At 36.9% G+C, this 25103-nt stretch overlaps 3 protein-coding genes across 5 annotated transcripts in view; all 3 read left to right on the top strand.

The window, feature by feature from the left end:
- LOC131302378 (protein DETOXIFICATION 27-like) overlaps positions 1-22532 on the top strand; it is a 60796-nt gene extending 38264 nt beyond the window's left edge. Inside the window, exon 10 of one of the 2 annotated variants that reach the window (XM_058328954.1) lies at positions 22117-22532. The gene's annotated coding sequence lies outside the window, so the exon portion shown is untranslated. Of the gene's footprint in view, positions 1-11063; positions 11421-22116 lie in introns of those variants that run through there. The other variant, XM_058328953.1, reaches the window with a different exon arrangement.
- LOC131302379 (protein DETOXIFICATION 27-like) lies at positions 2413-11420 on the top strand. Its single transcript, XM_058328956.1, has 9 exons — positions 2413-2906; positions 3748-4007; positions 4449-4730; positions 5008-5094; positions 5594-5650; positions 8623-8861; positions 10209-10327; positions 10753-10842; positions 10961-11420. Exons 1-9 carry the CDS (start codon positions 2589-2591, stop codon positions 11006-11008), a joined length of 1500 nt encoding a protein of 499 aa, XP_058184939.1. The 5' UTR covers positions 2413-2588; the 3' UTR covers positions 11009-11420.
- Positions 14622-22532, top strand: LOC131302380 (protein DETOXIFICATION 27-like). Of its 2 annotated transcripts, XM_058328957.1 has the most exons (9): positions 14622-15081; positions 15629-15888; positions 16345-16626; positions 16951-17037; positions 18108-18164; positions 20328-20566; positions 21266-21384; positions 21796-21885; positions 22014-22532. In XM_058328957.1, exons 1-9 carry the CDS (start codon positions 14773-14775, stop codon positions 22059-22061), a joined length of 1491 nt encoding a protein of 496 aa, XP_058184940.1. In that variant the 5' UTR covers positions 14622-14772; the 3' UTR covers positions 22062-22532. The 2 variants fall into 2 exon arrangements, with proteins under 2 accessions (XP_058184940.1, XP_058184941.1); XM_058328958.1 differs by lacking the exon at positions 14622-15081 and having other exon boundaries at positions 15634-15888; positions 16355-16626.
- Positions 22533-25103: the final 2571 nt, after the last annotated feature.

Raw genomic sequence — 25103 nt, 5'->3', positions numbered from 1 at the left:
GAAATAGAGTTTGAAACTCTATCTAAACAAAAGGCTCCAACAAAAAACTTACAATCTTCAATCCTAGATATATCATGAAACTCCAAATCATCTAAACCAACAGCTAAAGTTGTATTTAAAAATAATTTTGTTCTCTTACCTAGTAGTTAAAAAGAAAAACAAATTTGCCGCGAAGAATTACTATTGGCCGTACTCTTGGCGGCAAAAAATTACTTAGAATTACTCTTGGCCGCAAACAATTACTCTTGGCCACGATGAATTACTCATGGCCGCAACAATTAATCCTGATAGCGAAGAATTACTCTCGGCTGCATAGAATTACTCTTGATCGTAACGAATTACTCTTGGCCGCTAATAATTATCTTGGCCACCAAGAATGACTTATGGTCTCGCAATTCTTTGCGGTCAGGAGAAATTCTTTGTGGTCAAGAGTAATTTTGTGCGGCCAAGAGAGTTTTTTTTTTTTAGCACATAACCTGAACGGTTCAATAAAAAACTGCTCAATTCAAGCCCTTTCTGGTCATTTTATTTGCCAATTTCTTATGGATATATCCTTAAAATCACGTTCAGTGCAAAAAAAAAAAAAGACCAGGAAGGGAGCCTATTTTATTTTATTTTTTGAGCTATGATCTATTTACTCACAAATTTCAGTAAATAGAATATAACATACTCCTCTAAAGGAGGGTAGGAAAATTTGTTCACCCTACAGAATGCAAAACATTCAAAATTGATGACTCACTAAAAAGGTCATAGGGCTAATGAATGAGAAACTACTTGATGGGCAAGACATCAACAGTCCTGATCAAGTCTGGACCTCTTACGGTTCAGACGGTTCAGACAGTTCGGACCTTCTATTTTTCGATCAAATTTTGATGATCCGAATCGTTCAATATGTGCAGAACGTGATTTTAAGGATATTAACGAGAAATCAGCAAAAAAATGACCGGATTTGAGGTGTGGACATTGTGGACTGTAAGAGGTGTGGACTTGAACATTTGTGTGTGTGTATATATATAAGGTTTGTCTTACTATCATAATCGTACGTGTAAGAAATTTCAAAATTTTGTCATCATCAAGTTTCTTGGACGGCACTGAAACAAATGCGCACCACAGGTCCTCTACACCGAAATTATATATATAGTGTATCCATGTATCAAGTATTTTTCAGCAGCAGGATTGGATTTTCAAAGCACGATCCTGCGACTGAAAATCACTTAATACACAGGGTACACGAAAATTTCAGTATAGACGATCTTGGGTCAAACAAATGGGACCCATGCGTGCGCGTGCAGAGAGAGAGGGGGGGGGGGACCATCTCCAATTTTCGTGATGCATTTGATTTCCTATTGCGAACGCTGAGAAACGACAGATGGGTTTCCTAATGTCTTACGTAACTTGGGGAACAAAAATTCTATGTTTCAAGACAAAGAACTAAAAAACAACTGACTTGTACAAAAATTAAATAGTAATGTAGACCATTTTCTTATTTTTTTTATTGGATTCATTTAACCTTGTCTAAAATCAAATCATTCAAATGTTTTTAAGCTTTGGGCTTGAGCTAAAAAAATAAATCAGATATAGATAACTCTGAAATCAAATTAATCAATTATGTAATCCAGTTTAAGCTTTGGGCCTGAACTAAAATTTTCACCTTAATTTGTTTTTTTTTTTTGTTGTTGTTTCAAGTATTATATATGCAATTGATATGTCCAAACGCATGCCATATGTAAAGCTTCCTTATCAACTATTTTGTTGTTTTTAAAACGGTGTTGCGTCCGCAGAAGCTGGTTTGGACATCCCGTTAATAGAAAAGAAAAGATCAAGTAATGTAACCTTGCCGTGGACTTGTGTAAACTCAGAAGTAGGTGGGAGGAGGTGGAGAATTCGCATTGTTCACAATATCAAGATAAGCTCAAAAGGTTATTATTACTAACAATTTAAAAGATATAGTAGAAAGGTGGTACTTTTTCTTTAATCAACTATCTATTCGTAAGTAGTGATTTGCCATTCTTTCTTTCTTTTGTGTTCTTCTTTATGCATGCAAATAAACAACATAACTTGACTCCATGATTAGGTAAGAAAAATCTAACTTATCATAAGAAGTAGTAGTACTTTTTTAATTGAATCAATCTACTCTTTTTTGTCAATTGGCACAGTAATTTTTTATTAACATTTCTCTCTCTATCTCGCTCCACTTATTATTCCTATTATTTTTCAAAAAAATTTTCAAAAACCAAATCAAACACAACATTAGTTTTCAAAGTATAATGATTGTGTCCCCTTAATTAATAAGTTCGATTTTTCAAATTAAACAAACAAATCAGGACAATAGAAGTACTTTGGAGGATCAATTTCATCCGCCCATCCAAGGAAATCCAATTAAAACGGAAGCGAAGTCCAGCGCGGATAGACTGAATTGTTTGTCCTTTTTATATCATTCCTCATAAATAGTACATCACAAGCCAATGAAATGAATACTCATTTATTTGGTTTGTACCACAAACAATCTAAAGTCCTATCTTCTCCACCTCTCCACCGAGCTACCAAAAGAACTCCTCCTACGTACCAAAACTAGCCCAAAAATTAAGATGCCGAGCAACGGCACGGTGGCAGCGGCAGTGACAGCGGCGGAGGAAGCTAAACAACCCTTGTTAGACTACTCATCCACCGCCGCCCGATCGAAATACGGAGACGGAAGAGATGATGATGGTCTTGATCTGTCGCAGAGGGTGTGGATCGAATCGAAGAAGTTGTGGCACATAGTGGGACCTTCTATGTTCAGCCGCCTCGCCACCTACTCCATGTTCGTCATCACTCAAGCGTTTGCCGGCCACCTCGGCGACCATGAGCTCGCCGCCGTCTCCATTGCTAGTAACGTCGTCCTTGGCTTCAACTACGGCCTTTTGGTACTCCTTCACTCCCTCTTTTGCGGTTTTTGAAGAGTTCCCGGTTTTATTGCGATAAACGGTCCATCTCTTAAAACATCATATGTTAACTCTCTCTAAAAAAAAATCAGCTCAATCGAATATGAATAAATCCTTGATAAAATCACTCAAATTTTCAATTTGCAAATGTGTATTCTACTAACTAAAATAAGTAGTTATTTTTTGAATTAAATGTGATATATTGTGATTTGTGAGAGCATAATCTGTCTCGTAAAACAGAAAATATATAAGTACTTTAATAAAAGAACCTTAGCGGAACGGGGCTTTTAAGTTCGACAAGAATGACCCAATGTTCTATTTTGCAAATTAAGTTTTAAAATCCAACAAAAAAAGAGCTGTTGTAGTCATGAAATGGACTCAGCCTTAGCCCAAAATTATAATCTTGACGTTCAATCTGGAGTGCTCGTATCGCACTACTCTTTGTGAAAAATCAACTTGATTATTATATCTCTTTGGGTCTTTATTGATATATGATTCTTGGAGCTTGTTGTTTCCCCTCGTGGGTTTTCTCTTATTCGGCTTGATGTTGCTTAGGGTTCTTTTAATATTTGTAATTTGATTTCAAAAATTAATAAATTTTTTCGCCATTCAAAAAAATAATTATATGATTTCACTATAGTTTATCTCAGGAATCATAGTCGTCGTTCATTATATAAAGACGAATTTAATTTAAAAACATGGTTACAATTGTGTTTCTGACCATATTTTTTTTTCCGCCCAAAAACAATTCTATTTCTAAAGAATTTCCGGTGTTCGATCGTATATTTTTTTAAAATGTGGTCTTGGTTTGGACTATGAGCAGCTGGGGATGGCAAGTGCATTGGAAACGCTATGCGGTCAAGCATTCGGGGCCAAAAAATACCACATGTTGGGCATATATATGCAACGCTCCTGGATCGTCCTATTCATCTGTTGCATCCTCCTGCTCCCTCTCTACCTCTTCGCCTCTCCGATCCTAAAGCTCCTCGGCCAACCCTCCGGTATCTCCGAGCTATCGGGCGTTGTTTCCCTGTGGATGATCCCACTCCACTTCAGCTTCGCCTTCCAATTCCCCCTCCAGAGGTTTCTACGTACACAATTTTTTTTTCGCTTTCTTTCTTTGCGATCTCTTGTTAATTTTGTGGTGAAAAGACTTTCTTATGGGATGATTCGTTTCGATGAAAAGAAACAGAAAATACAAAAGTACAAAAAATTTGGATTTTTCGGGTCATGCTAGATTTCTCTTTTTGATAAATAAAAAAAAAAAAAAAAGCCAAGAACTCCAAAATTATTACTTTTTACATTTTTCAAAAAGAAACAAAATCTGGCTTAAATCTAAAAAACCAAAAACATCAATTTTTTGGCATTTTTTTTAAAATTCTTCTCTTGAAATCAATTAACTTAGAAAAGTACATTAAAAACAAATGAAAAATAGATCTTTATAACCCAAAACCACTCTAAGTCGTCGTACTTTTTCATTCTAGTTAATAATTCTTTTGTGCCAAATCAAAAAAAAAAAAAAAGATTTCTGCAGAGTCAGCAGAAGATGGCCGCGATCGCATGGGTTGCTCTAGCGGCGCTGCTGGTGCACGTCGCGGTGAGCTGGTTGTTTGTGTATAGATTGAAGCTTGACGTGGTGGGGGTGGCGGTTACTTTGAATTTCTCATGGTGGGTTTTGGTTTTGGGGTTGTTTGGTTATACTGTTTGTGGTGGATGTCCTCTTACCTGGACCGGATTTTCTATCGAGGCGTTTTCCGGTCTTTGGGAGTTTGTCAAACTCTCAGTTGCTTCTGGGGTCATGCTTTGGTACTCTCTCTCTCTCAATCTCATCTATATTTTTTTCGGGTGCAACGGAAATGCTTCAAATTAAAACAATAGAGCAGTAATTTAAATGTATTCCATAAGCTCACAAATAGGTACGAATCTTGAGACATGATCATGCAATATCTTTTAGGACATAATAAATTAATAATGTTAATGCCCAATTTTGTCACTCAAATGTGCATATATTTTCAGCCTGTGTGGTGCTATACCAGCATTAATTAATTATTTTGGCTTTTTTGTCTATTAATTCTTAAATCAGTTTGGAGAATTGGTACTACAGAATTCTGATATTGATGACTGGAAACCTAAAGAATGCAGAAGTTGCAGTGGATGCTTTGTCCATATGGTTAGTATATATCTCTAGCTTGTTCATTTTTGGTACTTTCATTATTATAGTGAAGAGAGATAGATAAAGAAAATTTATTGAAAACCGTGTCCTAGAGTTTTGAGACCCTAAAACGAATAAGACCTAATAAAGTTTAATAGTAAAGCTATGGAGCCAAAATAAGTATACAGAAGATGAGTTAGCCGAGCTGAGCTGAACTGAGCTTTAGGATCTCCGAGGTAGCCTTGAGTTTGATCCCAAACATACAAAACGAGCTTATCTACAGGAGTCGGGTTGTGGCTAACTTGAGGTCACGACCCATTCTACTAAACGAGCAAAAAATTATATTCGAACTCGATTTGTTTGCTAAACGAACTAAGCCAAGCCACATTCTTACCATCTTCAAGACTATAGGCCCATAGGCCCACAACTTATTATTTTTTTCATCGACCAAGTAAATTTTGTCTTGACGTGTATAAACGTATTTATTTATTTATTTTTATTTTGTCTTTTTATGCAGCATGAATATTAATAGTTGGGAGATGATGATACCTCTTGCCTTCTTTGCTGGAACCGGGTAAATCGACCTGAATTCCTTCTTCACTTTTTCATTTATTTATTGCCTCTAGTCATTTTTATTAATAATAATCCTGAAGTTGAATCTTGTTTGTGGGTACCACCATGTGTAAACGAAAATGGAATTTTCCAAATGTAGCTAATGTCTTTTGGCTCCATATGTTGTGGGAATCATTGATTCATTATAATCAACTCATTATCCTAAAGTACGATTCTTAATTGAACCATATATAATACAGCAGCAAAATTAATTAGAATTACATAGTCCTATTGATTAGTTAAGTTTCAATTAAGCTATGGACAAAATATTTTTTATGAATCGAGCTTAGGATGTATTGTCACGATCTTCACATGTGTCAAATCAAGAGGTCTTTCCAATAATAATTGCCAAACCCAATAAATATAAAATATCTTGTCCATGATTAATTGTTGATACACAAAAATCTCACCATTAACCAGTAAAATAAAACATGAGTCAATAAGAATGATTGAAGTGTTTCTGCATCTGTGTCCGTATAAATAGTAGTAGATAAACATATCCTAGCCACCTAATATCTAACTTTTTCTTTTTTTTACATCAACGAGATTGGAGGAGTTAGTATGTTAGCTCACAGGGGGTCTAGAGCCTGTTCATAGCCTAGAATCCCAACCACGCTCCTCGCGGTGCTCAAACCCCTACCTCCACCAAGGGAGGGGGTGAACTAATCATTTAAGCTAGCATGGCAGTTCCTGATATCTAACTTTATTGGTACATAAAAATACCAATTTTCATTTGTGGGCCAAAGAGGATAAAAGAAAATAGAATAATTTGTGGAGCCAAAGATTTAAGTTGGGGACCGCATTGTCTGGAAACTTACAAAAAAAGGTTAAAGAAACATAGAAAGCGAAATGAGAGGAAAACATAGAAAGTGAAAGAACTACTTTTCTTCCACTTTTCATTTTCATCTACTTGAAGAGGAGACTACCAGATGTGGTACTAGTTTGGGCCGTACAATGTTTGTTAGAATTTCTCTTTTGCACATCATCATGTGTCGATTTGAGGCAGGGGTGCACACTCGCCCACTAGCACTCCAGCCCAACCCAAATTTTGAGAGAGTATTCTTTTTTCGGTGCTTATTTGAGGGGAGTCTTTATAGTCTTGAAGATTAAGTAATACGGAAGAAAGATCATCTCAATCCAATTTCATGGCCTCCTCGGATTTTAAGGAAAGGTTGCGTGAAATACGTTGAAATAAATCTAGTTTAGCGGTGTCTTAATAGTATCGATCGTTTTTTTTTTTTATTAGCAAAGAAAATTTTATTAATCAACGAATCAAATTTGCATAGATTAAAATTAAACGGGAAAAGATGGCATCACAATCAAACGACCTACATTTCAACTATGTTGACACATAGGTCGAGGACAATCATATGCCACCCGCTACCAGGAAAGGGAAGAAGTTGGCAAGAAGCCAACCAAAACAACCGTTCATAACAAAACATACAGACAATAATTTCCCCAAGACAGACTGGGAGACCCTGAACAAACTAAGAGTATCGTGATGCATCAAAACATAACTGGGAAGTAATCCGATCCGATTCTGCACAATCTTCAGAATTTTCTTCGACTTCAAAACAAGCTATAGATGTAATTTGATTCACCACACAAGAACATACGTCAAGAAGGACCCATAAAAGCTTGATGCATCCCTGAACATTACTGAAATTGTGAAGAAACAAAGAATTACCATGGCTGCAGGGTAGATTGATTTAACCCAAATTGAAGCCAGCCAGCTAGTATACCCTTCCCATTTTCAGGCTAGCTAGAGAAATGATGAGGTGGAATAATATCAAAGAACAAAAGTCCCAATCATCTACTACCCACCTCGGACTCTGATAACCAGCAGGGGAGAGAGTATCACAGAACCAAAGTCCCAATCATCTACTGGCCACAGCCAACATCACATCGATATTGGCCCTCATGAGAGATGTCGAAAGGGGATAGTATCATAGAACATAAGTCCCAATCATCTACTATCAACCTCCGAGATGAAAACAGCAAGCACCAATCAATTGCATAACACAGCTTTTACTCAATATCAAAGGAATAATATCCCCATCATCTATTGAAAACTGAAATCCAAATTAACACCAAAGAACCAGAATACCCAATACAAAGACCCTCTGAAAAACCAGACACGACATACAAACCCTTCCACATACCACCCAAATACATAGCAGCAAACCACTGATCCCACAAGAAGCAGATCAACCCTAGCACAGACTCCATTTCAACCCATGACAGATCCAAAAGATGAGACCCATCCTTCAAAAAATAGAACTTAATACTCCAACACTCACCCATCAAGAGATAGACATAAATAGAACAAGCAGCAAACTGATGTAGCTTTATCTTTAGTTCATCCATCTTAGTCACAACATTTCCAAAATCAGAGGCATTCCAAATCTTGAGCTTCTCCTTTACCACCCTTTGACATTTGCATGATCCTTATACCATCGATGTGTTGTTACTCATTCAAAAAGTCAATGTTGACCTGATCCTGCCTTACGTACGTAGGAGATGAGTTATTATTGGTCCTCACCCAATTTGACTCATCTCTAAAAGATTTTAAATAGGTAAATGGGTTATTCATTACTTGTTTAATGAAAGTCAATGTTGCTAGAATAGTTATATTGGCATTTTGAAAGAGGAGTTGAGTTCTTGGCCCTCTTTCACCTGGCACCTAAAGTGCACAACTGATGCCGTCGAGCCAAATGCCTCTTTCTCCTTTCTCCAGACACCTAAAGTGCACGCCTGATGCCGTTGAACTCTCAACTCCTTTCTCCTTTCTCCAACAGTTTTTCATTGATATAGCTTAATTTCATGAACTATACTACTACACCTTACTTACAACCGGCACACCAAAATTTACTATTGTACTACTAAATTTTCATTGACTTGGTACTAAAATGAATATTTGTGATGGTGTTGTAGAGTTAGGGTTGCAAATGAGCTAGGAGCAGGGAATGGAAAGGGGGCCAAATTTGCAACCACGGTCTCGGTGATGACATCCGTAGTGATTGGTCTCTTCTTCTGGATTTTCATTATGCTTTTCCACAACGAAATTGCATTGATTTTCTCCTCTAGCAAGATTGTATTGGAAGCAGTAAACAAGCTCTCTGTCCTTTTGGCCTTCACTGTTCTCCTCAACAGTGTCCAACCAGTTCTCTCAGGTAAATAACTTTTTTTTTGAACGGCAAAGAATAATTTTATTAATCTTTAAATGTGAATACAAAGACCGAAAGGAGCAAAGAATAGAACAACAATGTCCATCCGAGACCCAAGCCTTTGATTGGCACCTTGCCAATCAAAGAAACACCCCAAGGGACGGAACCCAGCACCTAAGAGGCCTTAAATTTAATGCCCAGATAAAACAATAAAACGCAAATAGGATGCAGCCCAACACCTAAAAAGGCCTGAAAGCTTGAGTACAGGGACAAAGCCCAACAATAAGCCCAAAAAACACGCAAAATCTAAGCCGAAGAACTGGAATCCCAGACACCAAAGCCACCACCTCCACAAAGCACTTAGCCGTGAACCCGCCGTATGTCGTCGATCCCAAAAACGATCGGAGAATCACTGGCCGCAGTGGCAACCACGTTAGAACTGCCACACCTCGCTGCCAGAAAACACCTCACATCACCAACAAAAGATCAAAAAAACCAGGAAAAAACAAAAAAAACCGCCACCCAACCCAAACCCGCCTCAATCACCCACGGATCCAAACAACACCCCTCACCCGGCTTCCACCACAAAACAGAGCAGCACCAGCAGCTTGCGGCATGCGCCGTTGTGAACCAACATAGTCACAAGCCGCCAAACACCACCCACAAACCACCACACCGAGCAAAATCAGAACCCTCTTTGCCACCGCTGGACATCACCCAAATTTTCATGGCTCCGAACTAGAAAGCCCACATCAGCCGCCTTCCCTTCGCCGTTAAGCAGAACCGGTCTTTTTGTTTTAAAATAAAAATATGGGTGTAAATTCCTTTGGATTAGACACCTTGAAGTTGGAGTTTGGCCTGCCTTAACATATATTACTCTATCCGTTTTATTTTAAATGTCCCTTACGAAAAGTCGTGCGTATTGATTTTCAAAAAAAAAAACCATTCAAAAGATCTCAGTAAGAACTTTTGAACAGTACAAAAAAAAATAGTAATTCCGGAAAAAAATTAATTTGGGGTTAAAGTTACATAGTTTTCTTTATTTAAAATGGTACGGAAGGAGTACATAATTATTTTTGTTTTCATTTCTACTATTTTCTTATTTTTTGAACTAATTTTGGTTTTTAATTTGTCCCAACGGGAGGCATCGAAAACATAAAATAAGTTAAACAGCTAAAAAGAATTTGCGGTACAACTAAGACCATCGAGACGGGACTCGTGGTGGAACAATGGTTCATTTCTTGGTGCAGGTTGAATTGCAGAGAGGCTATGTCCAATTTCTTCTCATTATTTTGCCTTGCGTAAATTTGTCAAAATTCTGTGTTAAACTTTGTCAATATTGATTATTGACAGGCGTGGCTATTGGATCCGGATGGCAAGCATACGTTGCATATATAAACCTAGGTTGTTATTATCTGATCGGAGTGCCACTCGGGTTTCTATTGGGATGGATTTTCGACCAAGGAGTCATGGTATGTATCCTCCACTATCAGGAAGTTGTTTCTAGCAATATTTTAAACCAAAAAAAAAAAAATTGGGCACTATTTTAGCCACTCAAAAAAACTAATTGAATGACCAAATCTCGAAACAAACACAGAAAATTTGGAAACCATTTTCGAGGAAAACATGCATTTTCAGTTCAAATGAACAGAGCCTTAGTTGCAAATTCGGATTGGTTTGAAAACCATAATTTTAGGCATAAATCTATGGATTAAGTGGTTTTCCACATTCTAAACATGAGCCAAACAAAACCAAGTTAGCCAGTTTGAAATGATTTGGACTAGCTAGATTCAAGGTCCGACCGTTAGTCTGCTCAACTCTGGCAGTACCATATATATCCGATACTATAGTTTCTTGGAAAATTTGAGTGGTTGAAGATTAGTAACATAATAATCAGGGAATATGGGCTGGAATGATTTTTGGAGGAACAGCAGTACAAACTTTGATATTGGCCATAATCACCATGAGATGTGACTGGGAAAAAGAGGTAATTAAGAAACTCTTATCTTTCCCTATTTCCACTGATTTTGACCTTCGGATAGTAAATCAGTTTTTTTTTTACTCTTAGTTTTTATTGTTTAGATGGTTTTATTTTACAATTGCAGGCCGAGAAAGCGACCGCGCATGTGAATAAGTGGGCAAACAGGACATAATAATTACAACCATCTATTTTTAGACGAAGAGCAATGGTACTTGGATTGAAATTAGTTTTAAAAAAAACGAAAATTCATATCGTTCAGTATAAACTCAATTTCGGTCTCCATTGCATTTTTCATTGTCAAGATAATTGAAAAAAAAATGTTCACGAGTAGATCTTTTCACAGGGAATATTTACCAACGTCAATGAAAATCGATTATCAGATTGAGGGAGGGATGTTGGTACCCGATCCAAATGCTGAACTATGGAATTGGATTCTTAAAGTTCTCACATCAGAATGATCATACACTCGATATGTACTGATTTGTAATGTGTTTCATGCAGAATTATCCCCAAATGTTGTAATGTAAATCATGGAAAATGCGGATCAAAATAAAAATCGTGGAAAATAAAGACGATTATTGCAACTAGTGCGCCTTAAAGTTTTATTGAAATTTTTAAGTAGCTGTACGGTTATGGTTGTTAAATCGATCCAAGAATCTAAGACAATAATGTGTTTGGCACAATTTTAGCTTCACATAATTTAAGTGCCAATAATAGTTTAGATAAGTTCAAACAAGGTAAAGTATATATGCTTTTTGACTTCCGCAAACCACGAATTACCTTCCCCGAAATGATCTGACCCCTCTACTAATTTTTGTTTTTGAAGAACCAATCACATTGTTCAATGGTGGCGGGTCAAATTAAAATCAGGAAAAAGTTTCGTACACTATGAATTAGCCTCGAAATAGTTGATAAATTCTTCTTTTCACCTCCTAATCTCGTTGTGCTTCACCTACGACTCCCCTCCACCCTCCGCCTCCTTCCTTTGTCCGCTTGTCCGGCTTTGCTAGGGCCAATCTGGTGAAGATTTGAACATATATGTGATGGTTTGGCTTTGCTCATCCGGCGAATAAGTCGACGGATCCGGTGCGGTGGCTTCCGGCAACAACATCCACAGCCGGGGTTTTTTTTTTATTTTCTTGTCTCTTTTTGGTTTTGTTTGTTTGGATTTTGTTGGTTTAGTTCTCCCCCTTTAATGGGACTTTTCCCTCCCCGGTGTGGGGTTTCTGGTGTTATTTTGGTCGTCTTTGCCAAACTTGAGGGTGTGTGTTGCTTTCTGTTTGGATGTCGGTCATTGCCGATTAGCTCACAAAGCTCGGTTGTGAGGCTTTAATGGGTGATCTTGGGTAGCTAGGCCTCTTGTTTGGTTATTTACTCCCCTTGCGACGATATCCAACCTCAATGTATTCAATTGTTTTCTGATTATAATACAACTCCTACCATTATGGGGAAAAAAAAAAAACAGAAGAAGCTGATTTGTAATGTGTTTCATGCGAAATTATCCCCATATGTTGTAATGTGAACGGTGGAAAATAAAGTCAAAGAAAAAAATTAAATTAAATTAAATTAACGGACATGATATTTTCGTGTGAAGCACATGCCTTTACCCTAGTATAGAATATATCATACTCCTCTAAGGAGGGTGGGAAAATTTGTTCACACTACAGAATGCATAACATTCAAAATTGATGACTCACTAAAAAGGTCATAGGGCTAATGAATGAGAAACTACTTGATGGGCAAGACATCAATCTTGAAATATTTATAAGGTTTGTCTTACTGTCATAATCGTACGTGTAAGAAATATCAAAATTTTGTCTTCATCAAGTTTCTCGGACGGCACTGAAACAAATGCGCACCACAGGTACTCTGCACCGAAATTATATATGGTATACTTGTTAAATTTCTTGGAGAGTTCCAACCTAAAATCAATTAGCAATATGTGGAGTAACCTCTAGAATATAATAATCAAACTTGGATGGCTTGAATGAACGATATGGGGCAAGTCTAACACTCTCCCTCACGTGCGGTCGGGATGCACGTGGAGGTAACAGACCAGGAGCTGAGCGATTGACTCGGGCAACAGAGCCGACAAAGACTTTCCCACGAGAGATGAGCCCACCAAAGACCTAGCTCTGATATCATGTTAAATTTCTTGGAGGGTTCCAACCTAAAACCAATTGGCAATAGCTGGAGTAGTTTCTAGAATATATTAACCAAGCTTGGGTGACTTGAATGAGCGATGTGAGACAAGTCTAACAGTACCCATATACCAAGTATTTTTCAGCCGCATGATCCGATTTTCAAAGCACAATCTTGCGACTGAAAATCACTTAATACACAGGGTACCCGAAAATCACTTAATACACGGGGTACACGAAAATTTCAGTATAGATGATCTTGCGTCAAACAAATGGGAATTGTGCAAACTCAGGAGGTGGAGAATTCGCATTTGTTCACAATATCAAGATAAGCTCAAAATGGTACTTTTTCTTTAATCAATTGTCTATTCGTAAGTGATTTGCCATGATTAGGTAAGAAAATCAAAACTAATCATAAGTAGTAGTAATTTTTTATTATCATAAGAAGTAAAAAATACCAAAATGAAAAGAACAAGGCAATTTCACTAACCAATTCGATCAACTTAATCCTACTTTCATATATAGAATGGCAAAAAAAATTGAAAATGAAGGAAACCCTTCTGTTTGTACTTTCCAATTGAACACGGTTTGTTTGGGGAGTGCGAGGTTAATAATTTGGGAATTGCGAAAATCACTACCCTTCTTGAAATGTTGGGAAATGATTTTGATGCTGGAAAAAGTTGATCCTCACTCCAAATATCAGTCAATAAAATAAGGAAATTGACTTTTACAGTCCTCTTTTTACTACAAACACTTTCTTTTTTGTTCTTATTCATGTGAATTTATCTTTTTATCTTTTTATAAATTTACTTTTTCACACATTAAGAGATAATAGAATAAATTCACATCAAATAAAGATAAAAAAAAAATTCTATATTGTAAAAAGGGAACGAAGAAGTCTAAAAGAGGCGAGTATGATTTCTAGCTTCAACTTTTTCCTAGGGTCTGGCGCGCTGGAAAAAGTTGATTCTGAAATGTTTGTCCTTTTCATATTCAAAAAATGTTTGTCCTTTTGTATATCATTTCTCATAAATATATCACAAGCCAATAAAATGAAGGAAAAAATTCAAAAAAATCGCTGAACTTATACCGCAATGTTTCATAGGTCTCCAAACTTAACCTATTTTTAATTTAACCTTCAAAGTTTACAAACAAAAAAAAAATTTACAATTAAGCCTTTGTCGTCATCTTCCGTCAAGTTACAAACGGAATTGTGAAATGTGTACTATTCATCCAACGTTTAAGATTTATTTGGACCTATTACGTATCCTATAAAAATGTTTCAAATTACAAGTCATTCTTAAAATATTTTTTTATAGGTTTCTTAAAAAAATTAGCCCAATTAATTCGATATTGGTAGGGCTCTCATATGAGTTAGGGTGCTCATTGAAAGATCTTAAAGTCAAAAATTCATTATAAACATTTAAAATAAAATTATCAGAAAAATAAAGTCTTCGTATCGGTTCAAACAGATTGAAAATTGGAGCACGTAAAATGAATGCCCATTAATTTGGTTTGTACCACAAAGGCTTAATTGTAAGTTTTTTGTAAACTTTGGAGGTTAATTAAATTGAAAATATGTTAAGTTTAGAGGCCTATGGAACATTGCAATGTAAGTTAAGCGATTTTTTTTGAATATTTCCCTAAAATGAATGCCCATTAATTTGATTTCTACCACAAACCATCTGAAGTCTTATCTTTTCCACCTCTCCACACCGAGCTACCAAAAGAAGCTTAAAGCCACTAGAAACTACCACTCCTTCTCCTACGTACCAAAACTAGCCGAAAAATTAACATGCCGAGCAACGGCACGGCCGCGGCAGCCGAGGAGGAAGCTAAACAACCCTTGTTAGACTACTCATCCACCGCCGTCCGGTCGAAATACGGAGACAGAAAAGATGATCATGATCTTGATCTTGCGCAGAGGGTGTGGATCGAATCGAAGAAGTTATGGCACATAGTGGGACCTTCTATGTTAAGCCGCCTCACCAGCTACTCCATGTTAGTCATTACTCAAGCGTTCGCCGGCCACCTCGGCGACCATGAGCTCGCGGCCGTCTCCGTTGCTACTAACGTCGTCGTTGGCTTCAACTTCGGCCTTTTGGTACTCCTTCACTCCCTCGTTTGCAGTTTTTGAAGAGTTCAATTTTGTTCACATTACCCAACATATTCCCGGTTTTACTGCGATAAACGGTTCATCTCTTACAACATCATATGTTAACTCTCTCTACGAAAAATCAGCTCAATTGAATATCAGTAAGTGCCTGATAAAATCACTCAATTTTCCATTTATAAGTTCGACAAGAGTAACCCAATGTTTAAGTTCTAAAATTCAACGAAAAAGAGCTGTTGTGCTTATGAAACGGACTCAGCCTGAGCCCAAAAGTATAATCTTGACATTCAATCTAGAGTGCTCGCATCGCACTACTCTTTGTGATCATCTTTCACTATTGTGTTACTGCTCCAAACGTTCCGGAGTCGTATATAGTCGTCGTCCATTATACAACGACGAATTTAATTAAAAAACATGGTTACAATTGTGTTTCTTACCATTTTTATTTTTTTGCCTAAAAACAATTCTATTTCTAAATATTTTCGGGCGTTCCAATATATATTTTTTTTAATGTGGTGTCGGTTTGCACTATGAGCAGCTGGGGATGGCAAGTGCATTGGAAACGCTATGCGGTCAAGCATTTGGGGCCAAAAAATACCACATGTTGGGCATATACATGCAACGCTCCTGGATCGTCCTATTCATCTGTTGCATCCTCCTGCTCCCTCTCTACCTCTTCGCCTCTCCGATCCTAAAGCTCCTCGGCCAACCCTCCGGTATCGCAGAGCTATCGGGCGTCGTTTCCCTGTGGATGATCCCACTCCACTTCAGCTTCGCCTTCCAATTCCCCCTCCAGAGGTTTCTACGTACACAATTTTATTTTATTTTCACTTTCTTTCTTCGTGATTTTTTGGTGAAAAGACTTTCTTGATCATTTGTTGATTCGTTTCCAATGAAAAGAATAAAAGACAAAAGTAAGCACAAAAAACTCGGTTTTTCGAGTTTTTTGGTCATGCTAGATATTTCTCCTTTTGATAATAAAAAAAAGTGAAAAAGCTCCAAAATTATTATTTTTAAAAAAATTTCCAAAAACAAAATCTATAAATCTAAAAAATCAAAAACATCAAATTTTTTTGCCATTTTTAAAACTTCTTCTCTTGAGATCAGTCAACTTAGAAAAGTCCATGGTAAGAAAAACACATTAAAAACAAATGAAAAAGAGATCTTTGTGATCGAAAACCACTCTAAGTCGTTGTACTTTGTGTTTCTAGTTAATAATAATTCTTTTGTGCCGATTCAAAAAAAAAAAAAAAGATTTTTACAGAGTCAGCTGAAGATGGCAGCGATCGCGTGGGTTTCTCTAGCGGCACTAGTGGTGCACGCCACGGTGAGCTGGTTGTTTGTGTATAAATTGAAGCTTGACGTGGTGGGGGTGGCGGTTACTTCAAATTTCTCGTGGTGGGTTTTGGTTTTTGGGTTATTTGGTTACACTGTTTGTGGTGGGTGCCCTCTTACCTGGACCGGGTTTTCCATCGAGGCGTTTTCCGGTCTTTGGGAGTTTGTCAAACTCTCGGTTTCTTCCGGGATCATGCTTTGGTACTCTCTCAATCTCAATCTCAATCTCAATCTCAATCCAGCCTATATTTTTTTTCCGGTGCAATGGAAATTCGTCAAATTGAAACAATGAAGAGTAGTAATTTAAACATATTCCACAAGCTCACGTATAGGTACGAATCTTGAGACATGATCATGCAAGTCAGATTTCAAAGTGAAAGGTGAACCAATATATTTTACTAGTACAGAATAATGACGTCACGCCCAATTTTGTCACTCAAATGTGCATATATTTTCAGCCTGTGTGGTGCTATACCAACATTAATTAATTATTTTGGCTTTTTTGTCTATTAATTCTTAAATCAGTTTGGAGAATTGGTACTACAGAATTCTGATATTGATGACTGGAAACCTAAAGAATGCAGAAGTTGCTGTGGATGCTTTGTCCATATGGTTAGTATATAGTATCTCTAGCTTGTTCATTACTGGTATTTTCATCATTACAGTGAAAAGAGATAGATAAATGAAATTTATTTAAAATAGTGGTTAAGAGTTTTGAGACCCCAAAACGAATAAAACCTAATAAAGTTTAATAGTAAAGCCATGGGCGGAACCAGCATAGGCAAGGCGAGTCACCTGACCACACTGAATTCCAAAATACCCCTAGAGTCTAGAGCAAGTGTAGTTTGGAGGAGTATTTTGTAATTTTACACCAAAACATAATACTTTGCCCCAAAGATCCCCCGAAATTTACAAGTCTAACCCTCATTGATTGTGACCTTTTATCTCCACTCTAGAATTGTGGACTCTCTCTCTCTCTCTCTCTCTCTCTCTCTCTCTCTCTCTCTCTCTCTCTCAAAAGCAAAAGAAAAAGGCAAGCTAACAAAGGCCTATATAGATGGACTTTGGATTCGTGTTGTGCAGTGGTGTGAGTAGCACTGTGTTGCGCACCTCCGAGCTGTCGGATCGTGCATCAAAAGGCTCGGATCTCATCCCGACAATAAACGGCTCTCGATCATTGGTTGTCAAGATGAGATCCAAGTCGTCAGATGCACGATCCGACGGCTCAGAGGTTAGCAGCACGGTGCTACACACACCACTGCATAGCATCATCCCCCAATCCCTATTTAGATATAGAGGAAGCTAGGGTATACAGAAGATGAATTAGCCGAGCTGAGCTGAACTGAGCTTTAGGATCTTCGAGGTAGGCTTGAGTTCGATCCCAAACATTCAAAACGAGCTTATCTACATGAGCCGAGTCGCAGCTAATTATAACTTGAGCTCTCGACCCATTTACTGAACGAGCAAAAAAATAATGTTTAAGCTTGATTTGTTTGCTATGCGAACTGGGCCAAGCCAAATTCTTTATCATCTTCAAGACTGTACATTACTTGGACTATATAGGCCCACAACTTCTTATGTTTTTTCATCTGACATGCCCAAAAATTCGACCAAGTTCATTTTGTTTTGACGTGTACATAAACGATTTTTTTTTTAATTTTTTTTTTTGTCTTTTTATGCAGCATGAATATTAATGGTTGGGAGATGATGATTCCTCTTGCCTTCTTTGCTGGAACTGGGTATCAACCTTTTCTTCTTCAATTTTATGTTTATTTATTGCCTCTTGTCTTTTATTAATAACAATCTTGAAGTTGAATCTTGTTTGTGGGTACCACCATCAAAGGGGTGTAAACGAGTCGAGTTTTGTCGAGCTCGGTTTGTTTACTAACGAGCCAAAATCTCGAGCTCGATCGAGTTCAGCTTGAGTCTTAATGAGCCGAGTTTAGTCATTTACTAAACGAACCTCTTTAATCGAGCCAAGTAGCTTTTATTGAGTCGAGCTTTTATCGAACGAGCCGAGCTCGGTGCGTTTACTAAACAAGCCGAAAACTCTAGCTCGACTTCGACTCGTTTAATAAACAAGCGATCCGAACGTTAACGAGCCGAACTCGCGAGCTGCTCGGCACCTTTACAGCCCTACCACCATGTGTAAAAGAAAATGTAATTTTCCAAATGTTGCTAATGTCTTTTGGCTCGACATGTTGTGGACGTCACTGTAATCAACTCATTATCCTAAGATAAGATTCTTAATTGAACCATATATAGTACTAGTAAAATTGGAATTACATAGTCCTATTGATTTGTTAAGTTTCACTTAACCTATGGACTAAATATGTTTTTGATTATGGAGCTTTGTATGTATTGCCACAATCTTCATGTGTTAAATCGAGAGGTCTTTCCAATATCAATTGCCAAACTCGACAAATAAAAAATTTTAATTCCATCCATAATTGTTCGTACACAAAAATCCCATCATTAACAAGTAAAATAGAACATGAGTCGATAAGAACGATTGAAGTTTTGGCTGCATTTGCGTACATAGAAATAGTACTCCAATAGATAAACATATCCTAACCCTCTGATATATAGCTAAATTTGCTGGAATGTATATATAAGAAGAAGACCATTTTTCATTTGTGGGCCAAAAAGCATAAAAGAAAAAATAGTAGAATAATTTGTGGGCCTAAAATTTAAGTTAGGAACCGAATCTATCTCGCAGTGTTTGTCCGGAAACTTATAAAAAGGATAAAGAAACATAAATGAAATGAGAGAAAAAAAACATAGAAAGTGAAAGAACTACTTTTCTTTCACTTTTCAGTACAATAATTTCTTTTTTTATCAGAAAAAAAAAATCACTGAATCGAAGTTACATACTGTAGATTAAAAGGAAACGGAAAAAGATGACATCACAACCAACGACCTACCTCCCAATTATGTTGGTACCTAAGTCGAAGACAATTATATGCCGTCCGCTACCAAAAAAAAAGGGAAGAAGTTGGCAAGAAGTCAATCAAAACAACTGTTGAGTACAATATTGATTATTAGAATTTCTCTTTTGGGGCTGGTCGAAATTGATCGCCACTATTATTCTTTTGCACATCATGTGTGGAATTTGAGATAGGGGTGCACACTCGCCTGCCAGCACTCCAGCCCACCCCAATTTTTAGAGAATATTCTTCTTTCGGTGCTTATTTGAGGGGAGTATTTTATTGTCTTGAAGATCACGTGATACAAAAGGAAGATTGTCTCAATTCAATTTCGTGGCCCCCTTGGATCGATTTTAATAAGGACTAAGGTTGCGTGAAATACGGCTTTTAAATGGGTAGATTTAATTAATGGGTAAAAGGGTTATTCATTTTTTTTAATCAACGAAAATAAGTGTCGTTAGAATAATTATATTAGCATCTTAAAAGAGGAGTTGAACTCGTGACCTCTTTTCTCCTGACATCTAAAGTGCACAACTGATGCCGTCAAGCTAAAGGCCTCTTTCTCCTTCCTCCTGGCACCTAAAGGGCACAACTGATGCCGTTGAACTCTAACCTCCTTTCTCCAACAGTTTTTCATTGATATAGCTTAATTTCATAAACTATTACTACACCTTATTTACTACCGAGTACCTGTGTAAAAAATGGAGTCTTTTTTTATATCTTCTTTACAAGAATGAATACAATTATATAGCAGTAGTACAAAGAGAAAGTTTAGGAAGCTATTTTAGGATGTACACTTTCTAAGGCTAATATCACGGTTGACCCTTGAAAGAAGGGATTTCATATCCAAAACTGATCCTCCAATTCCTCCAATTGACAACTCACGCCAACAGTACACACCAAAATTTACTATTGTACTACTACTAAATTTTCATTGACTTGGTACTAAAATGAATATTTGTGATGGTGTTGTAGAGTTAGGGTTGCAAATGAGCTAGGAGCAGGGAATGGAAAAGGGGCCAAATTTGCAACCACGGTTTCGGTGACGACATCCGCAGTGATTGGTGTCTTCTTCTGGATTTTCATTATGATTTTCCACAACGAAATTGCCTTAATTTTCTCCTCTAGTAAGACTGTATTGGAAGCAGTAAACAAGCTCTCTGTCCTTTTGGCCTTCACTGTTCTCCTCAACAGTGTCCAACCAGTTCTCTCAGGTAAATATCTTCTTCCTCTCTTTTTTTTTAAATAAAAAATTTGGGTGTAAATTCCTTTGGATGAGACACCTTCAAGTCGGAGTTTGGCAATCTTAACATGTAATTTTTTTTTATTTTTCATTTATCTCAACGAGAGGCATTGAAAACATAAAACAAGTTAAACAGCTAAAAAGATTTTGTGGTATAAGAGCATCTCCAATCCATACAAAATAGAGGATGGATGTAACACATTGAGGGGAGATTTTGTAATTTATTCCACTTTTTCTTCACTTTTTGTACTTTTTTGAGAGAATTTTTGAGGGACCCACCGTCCTTTTTAGAGTTTGGAGGAAATTTGTACTCCAAATTTACTTTTGGTCCTCCATTTTTAGAGGACCAAATTTACTTTTGGAGGACCAAACTCTAAAAAGGACGGTGGGTCCCTCAAAGATTCTCCCAAAAAGTAAAAAAAGTGAAGAAAAAGTGAAATAAATTACAAAATCTCCCCTCAATGTGTTACATCCATCCTCTATTTTGTATGGATTGAAGATGCTCTAACTAAGACCATCGAGATAGGACTCGTGGTGGACCAATGGTTCATTTCTTGGTGCAGATTGAATTGCAGAGAATCTGTATCATCCAATTTGTTCCCTTTCTTTCGCCATGCGTAGATTTGTCAAAATGTTGGTGTTAAACTCTGTTGATATTGATTATTGACAGGGGTGGCTATTGGATCCGGATGGCAAGCATATGTTGCGTATATAAACCTAGGTTGCTATTATCTGATCGGATTGCCACTCGGGTTTCTAATGGGCTGGGTTTTCGACCAAGGAGTCATGGTATGTATCCTTCACTATCAGGAAGTTGTTTTTAGCAACATTTTTGAAGAAAAAAAAAATTGCCACTATTTTAGCCACTCAAAAAAACTTGAATGATTTGTACCGAAAAAAAAAAATTTGAATGATCCAATTTCGAAACAAACAAGGAAAATTTGGAAAACATTTTCGAGGAAAACATGCATTTTCAGTTCAAACGAACAGAGCCTTTAGGCATAAATCTATCGATCAAGTGGTTTTTCACTTTCTAAACACGGGCCAAACAAAACCAAGTTAGCCAGTTTGAAATGATTAGGACTAGCTAGATTCAAGGTCCGACCGTTAGTCTGCTCAACTCTAGTAGTACCATATATATCCGATACTATAGTTTTTTGGAAAATTTGAATGGTTGAAGATTAGTAACATAATAATCAGGGAATATGGGCTGGAATGATTTTTGGAGGAACAGCAGTACAAACTTTGATATTGGCCATCATCACCATGAGATGTGACTGGGAAAAAGAGGTAATTAATTAAGAAACTCTTATCTTTCCCTATTTCCACTGATTTTGACCTTCAGATGGTAAATCAGTTTTTTTTTTTTTTCTTACTCTAGTTTTTATTGTTTTGATGGTTTTATTTTACAATTGCAGGCCGAGAAAGCGACCGCACATGTAAATAAGTGGGCAAATAGGACCTAATAATTGCAACCGTCTATTTTTAGAGGAAGAGCAATGGTACTTGGACTGAAATTAGTTTAAAAAAACACGAAAATTCATATCGTTCAGTATAAAATCAATTTCGGTCTCCATTGCATTTTTCATTGTCAAGATAAGTGAAAGAAAAAAATGTCCACGAGTAGATCTTTTCACAGGGAATTACAAAATGTCAACGAAAATCAATTGTCAGATTGAGGGAGGGATGTTGGTGCCCGATCCAAATGCTCAACTGTGGAATTGGATTCTTAAAGTTCTCACATTGGAATGATCATACGCTCGATATGTACTGATTTGTAATGTGTTTCATGCAGAATTACCCCCATATATTGTAATGTGAACAGTGGAAAATAAAGCAGCGCAATTATTGCAACTAGTGCACATTAAAGTTAATGATGTAAATGTTTGTTGAAATTTTTAATTAAGTAGCTGTTTATGGTGGTTGTTAAATCGATCCAAGAATCTCTTCTTTTCTTTTTCTTGAAAATATCAATTTCATTCTATAACAAGTCCGAAGACAATACAGATTCTATTAGAGATACAAGAATGAACCAAAACTATCAAGACTTCGACACAGGCACCTTTGCAGAAGCAAGACCGACGAAACGCCTTGATTAGGAACCAATATAGATCCAGGTAGTAGAAAATCCCAACAGACCCCAGCTCAAACCCGAGAAAGCGCAAAGACAATATGTGTTTGGCACAATTTTAGCTCATAATTTAAGTGCCAATAATAGTTTAGATAAGTTCAAATTAACAAGGTAAAATATGCTTTAATTTGACTTCCGCTAACCACGGATTACCTTCCGCGAAATGAGCTGAGACCTCTCCTAATTTCTAAAGAACCAATCATATCGTCCAATGGAGGTGGGCCTAATTAAAATCAGGACAAATTCAACCTATTCGATTTGGGTTTTAAGGAAAGTTTTTACAAATAATGAGTGGAAAGAGATAGATAGATAGAGAAACTCTATTGGAGAATATGCACAGAAATTTTGAGACCCCTAAACGAACAAGTTTAAGATATGTGTGAATTGACCTCGAAATAGTTGATAACACTTAAAAAAAAAAAATTTATCTAGAGATGAAGCAGACCCTTAAATCACTGGTCTTGTCCGCCGGGTCTTAAATCCCTTGGGATTCCCACCAAATCATGTTCACTCGATGCCATTCTTGTATGAACATGAACAATCTTTTAAGAAGAAACCTTCATTACCAAATCATGTTCACTCAGTGCCCCGGCTGCTACTTTTGTCTTGCCGGCTCCATGTTTGATCATTTTGCTGGATGGCGAAAAGCGATTATACTGAAGTATAAAGAACATGGGTAGTGATTTTCACACGCCCCCTCTTTGTAGAATCACGCTCTTTCTATTTTGTCTTCTTATAATGTGAATTTATAATCTTGTCTTTTCGTGTGTGGAAGAGTATAGATTCACGTGTTTTTGCCTTTCCAAAATTTAAAGGTGGAAATCTTTCCTTTTGTCCTTTGCTCATTCATTGCTTTCGCAAAAGGTTGTCGTTTTCTCATATGAGATCTTAAAAACAAAGGGAATTGATATTCGCGCTTTATTTTTTACTGATGGCGCTCTCTTTTTAACTTGAAGTTCATGAAGAAAATGGAACACCATCAATAAAAAAGGGAGCACGAATATCAATTTCCAAAACAAAAGGCTGCACTTGTTCTTCTTTGGTGGTTTAGGTCTCGTGCCTTTTTTTCCCGACGGTCATGAGTGTTCGAGCTAACTTACGCGCACCTCGATTATTTCCCTTCCCGATCCGGTCAAATGAGCTTTCCCTTTCTCTTTGTCATGTTTCAATTTAGATCTATATTACAGTTCATTTTTGTTCATGAAATGAAAAAATAATCAATTCAAATGAAAAACCTCTTCACCTTGGTAGGTCCATGAAAAACCTCTTCCTCTTCCCCTTGGGCTCATAGGTTTTGGGCAAGTCCAAATGTACCTCGGCCACGGGCCCAAACTGTTCTGATCACAGGCCCAATTGAGTTGCCACTCTAGGGCCCAAAATGTTGAAGGGAAAATAACTGTCCATGACGTGTTTTAATAATTAATACCCGCCAAGAATATTTTCATCATTAACTAATGTTCTTAGCATGTCATTGGCGGGTATTAATTATCAAAATACGTCATTGACCGTCATTTTCCTTTTGTCGAATTCATCCTCCCTAAATGCAGAGTTTCACAGGCTCAACTGAGAGGGTGTTCCACTTTTTTTGAAAAAGAAACTTTTTAAAAAAGAAGGTAATTTCAAGTTCAAAAATTATGTGTTTACGCAAATAATTTTTCTACCAATATAAATCTTGTTTGATAGATCTCATTGAGATATTTTAAAACGGTGCAAAATAAATCAATTTTTTTTTATTTTCGTTATATTTAAATTTGAAATTACTTTCTTTTAAAAAAAGAAAATTTAGAAAGAAAGCCAAACGGACCGAACATGCCTTGATTGAAAGAGATATAGCATATGGATGGATAAAGGGGCCCCTCCCATATAAATTCTTTTTATTACTACCAAAATGAATTGGGCCCCACAAAGAGGACAGGCATTGGTGAACCATACGCTGCCATTGCATTAGAAATGAAGGTGAGAGAGTTTACAGGGCATTGGTTGTGAACCATACGCTGCCATTTCATTAGAAATGAAGGTGAGAAAGTTTACAGGGCATTGGTGAACCATACACTGGCATTGCTGAACATGCCGTGTATCATTTGTTCACGTAAATTATAGGGCAAATTTCCATAGTCGTTTCTCTAGTTTTACGGTTGTCTTAATTTCGTCCATATAGTTTGTTTTACGTTTCAAATTGGTAAAATCGTTAACACCGTTAACGAAACTAACGGAAAAATATGATTAAAAAATTAAGTGCTTTAATTTTTAATCCGGTTGAACCGGTGCGAAGATCTTATTTTTTTGATCATTTTATCTTAGATAGTCGTAATGAATTTTTGACTATAAGGCCTTTCAACGAGCATCCGAAGACTCCTTATTTAGTTTCAGGCTCTCT

The sequence above is a fragment of the Rhododendron vialii genome, chromosome 10a (assembly GCF_030253575.1).
Source record: "Rhododendron vialii isolate Sample 1 chromosome 10a, ASM3025357v1".
In the NCBI taxonomy this organism is placed as follows: Eukaryota; Viridiplantae; Streptophyta; class Magnoliopsida; order Ericales; family Ericaceae; genus Rhododendron; species Rhododendron vialii.
This window is presented reverse-complemented; position numbering and strand designations above follow the sequence as displayed.

Coding starts and splice junctions, on each gene's coding strand:
- LOC131302380 (XM_058328957.1), top strand. CDS start 14,773: ATGCCGAGCAACGGCACGGCCGCGGCAGCCGAGGAGGAAGCTAAACAA. Junction 15,889..16,344: donor TTCCAATTCCCCCTCCAGAG/GTTTCTACGTAC, acceptor AAAAAAAAAAAG/ATTTTTACAGAGTCAGCTGA. Junction 21,886..22,013: donor GATGTGACTGGGAAAAAGAG/GTAATTAATTAA, acceptor TTACAATTGCAG/GCCGAGAAAGCGACCGCACA.
- LOC131302379 (XM_058328956.1), top strand. CDS start 2,589: ATGCCGAGCAACGGCACGGTGGCAGCGGCAGTGACAGCGGCGGAGGAA. Junction 2,907..3,747: donor GCTTCAACTACGGCCTTTTG/GTACTCCTTCAC, acceptor GACTATGAGCAG/CTGGGGATGGCAAGTGCATT. Junction 10,328..10,752: donor TTTTCGACCAAGGAGTCATG/GTATGTATCCTC, acceptor CATAATAATCAG/GGAATATGGGCTGGAATGAT.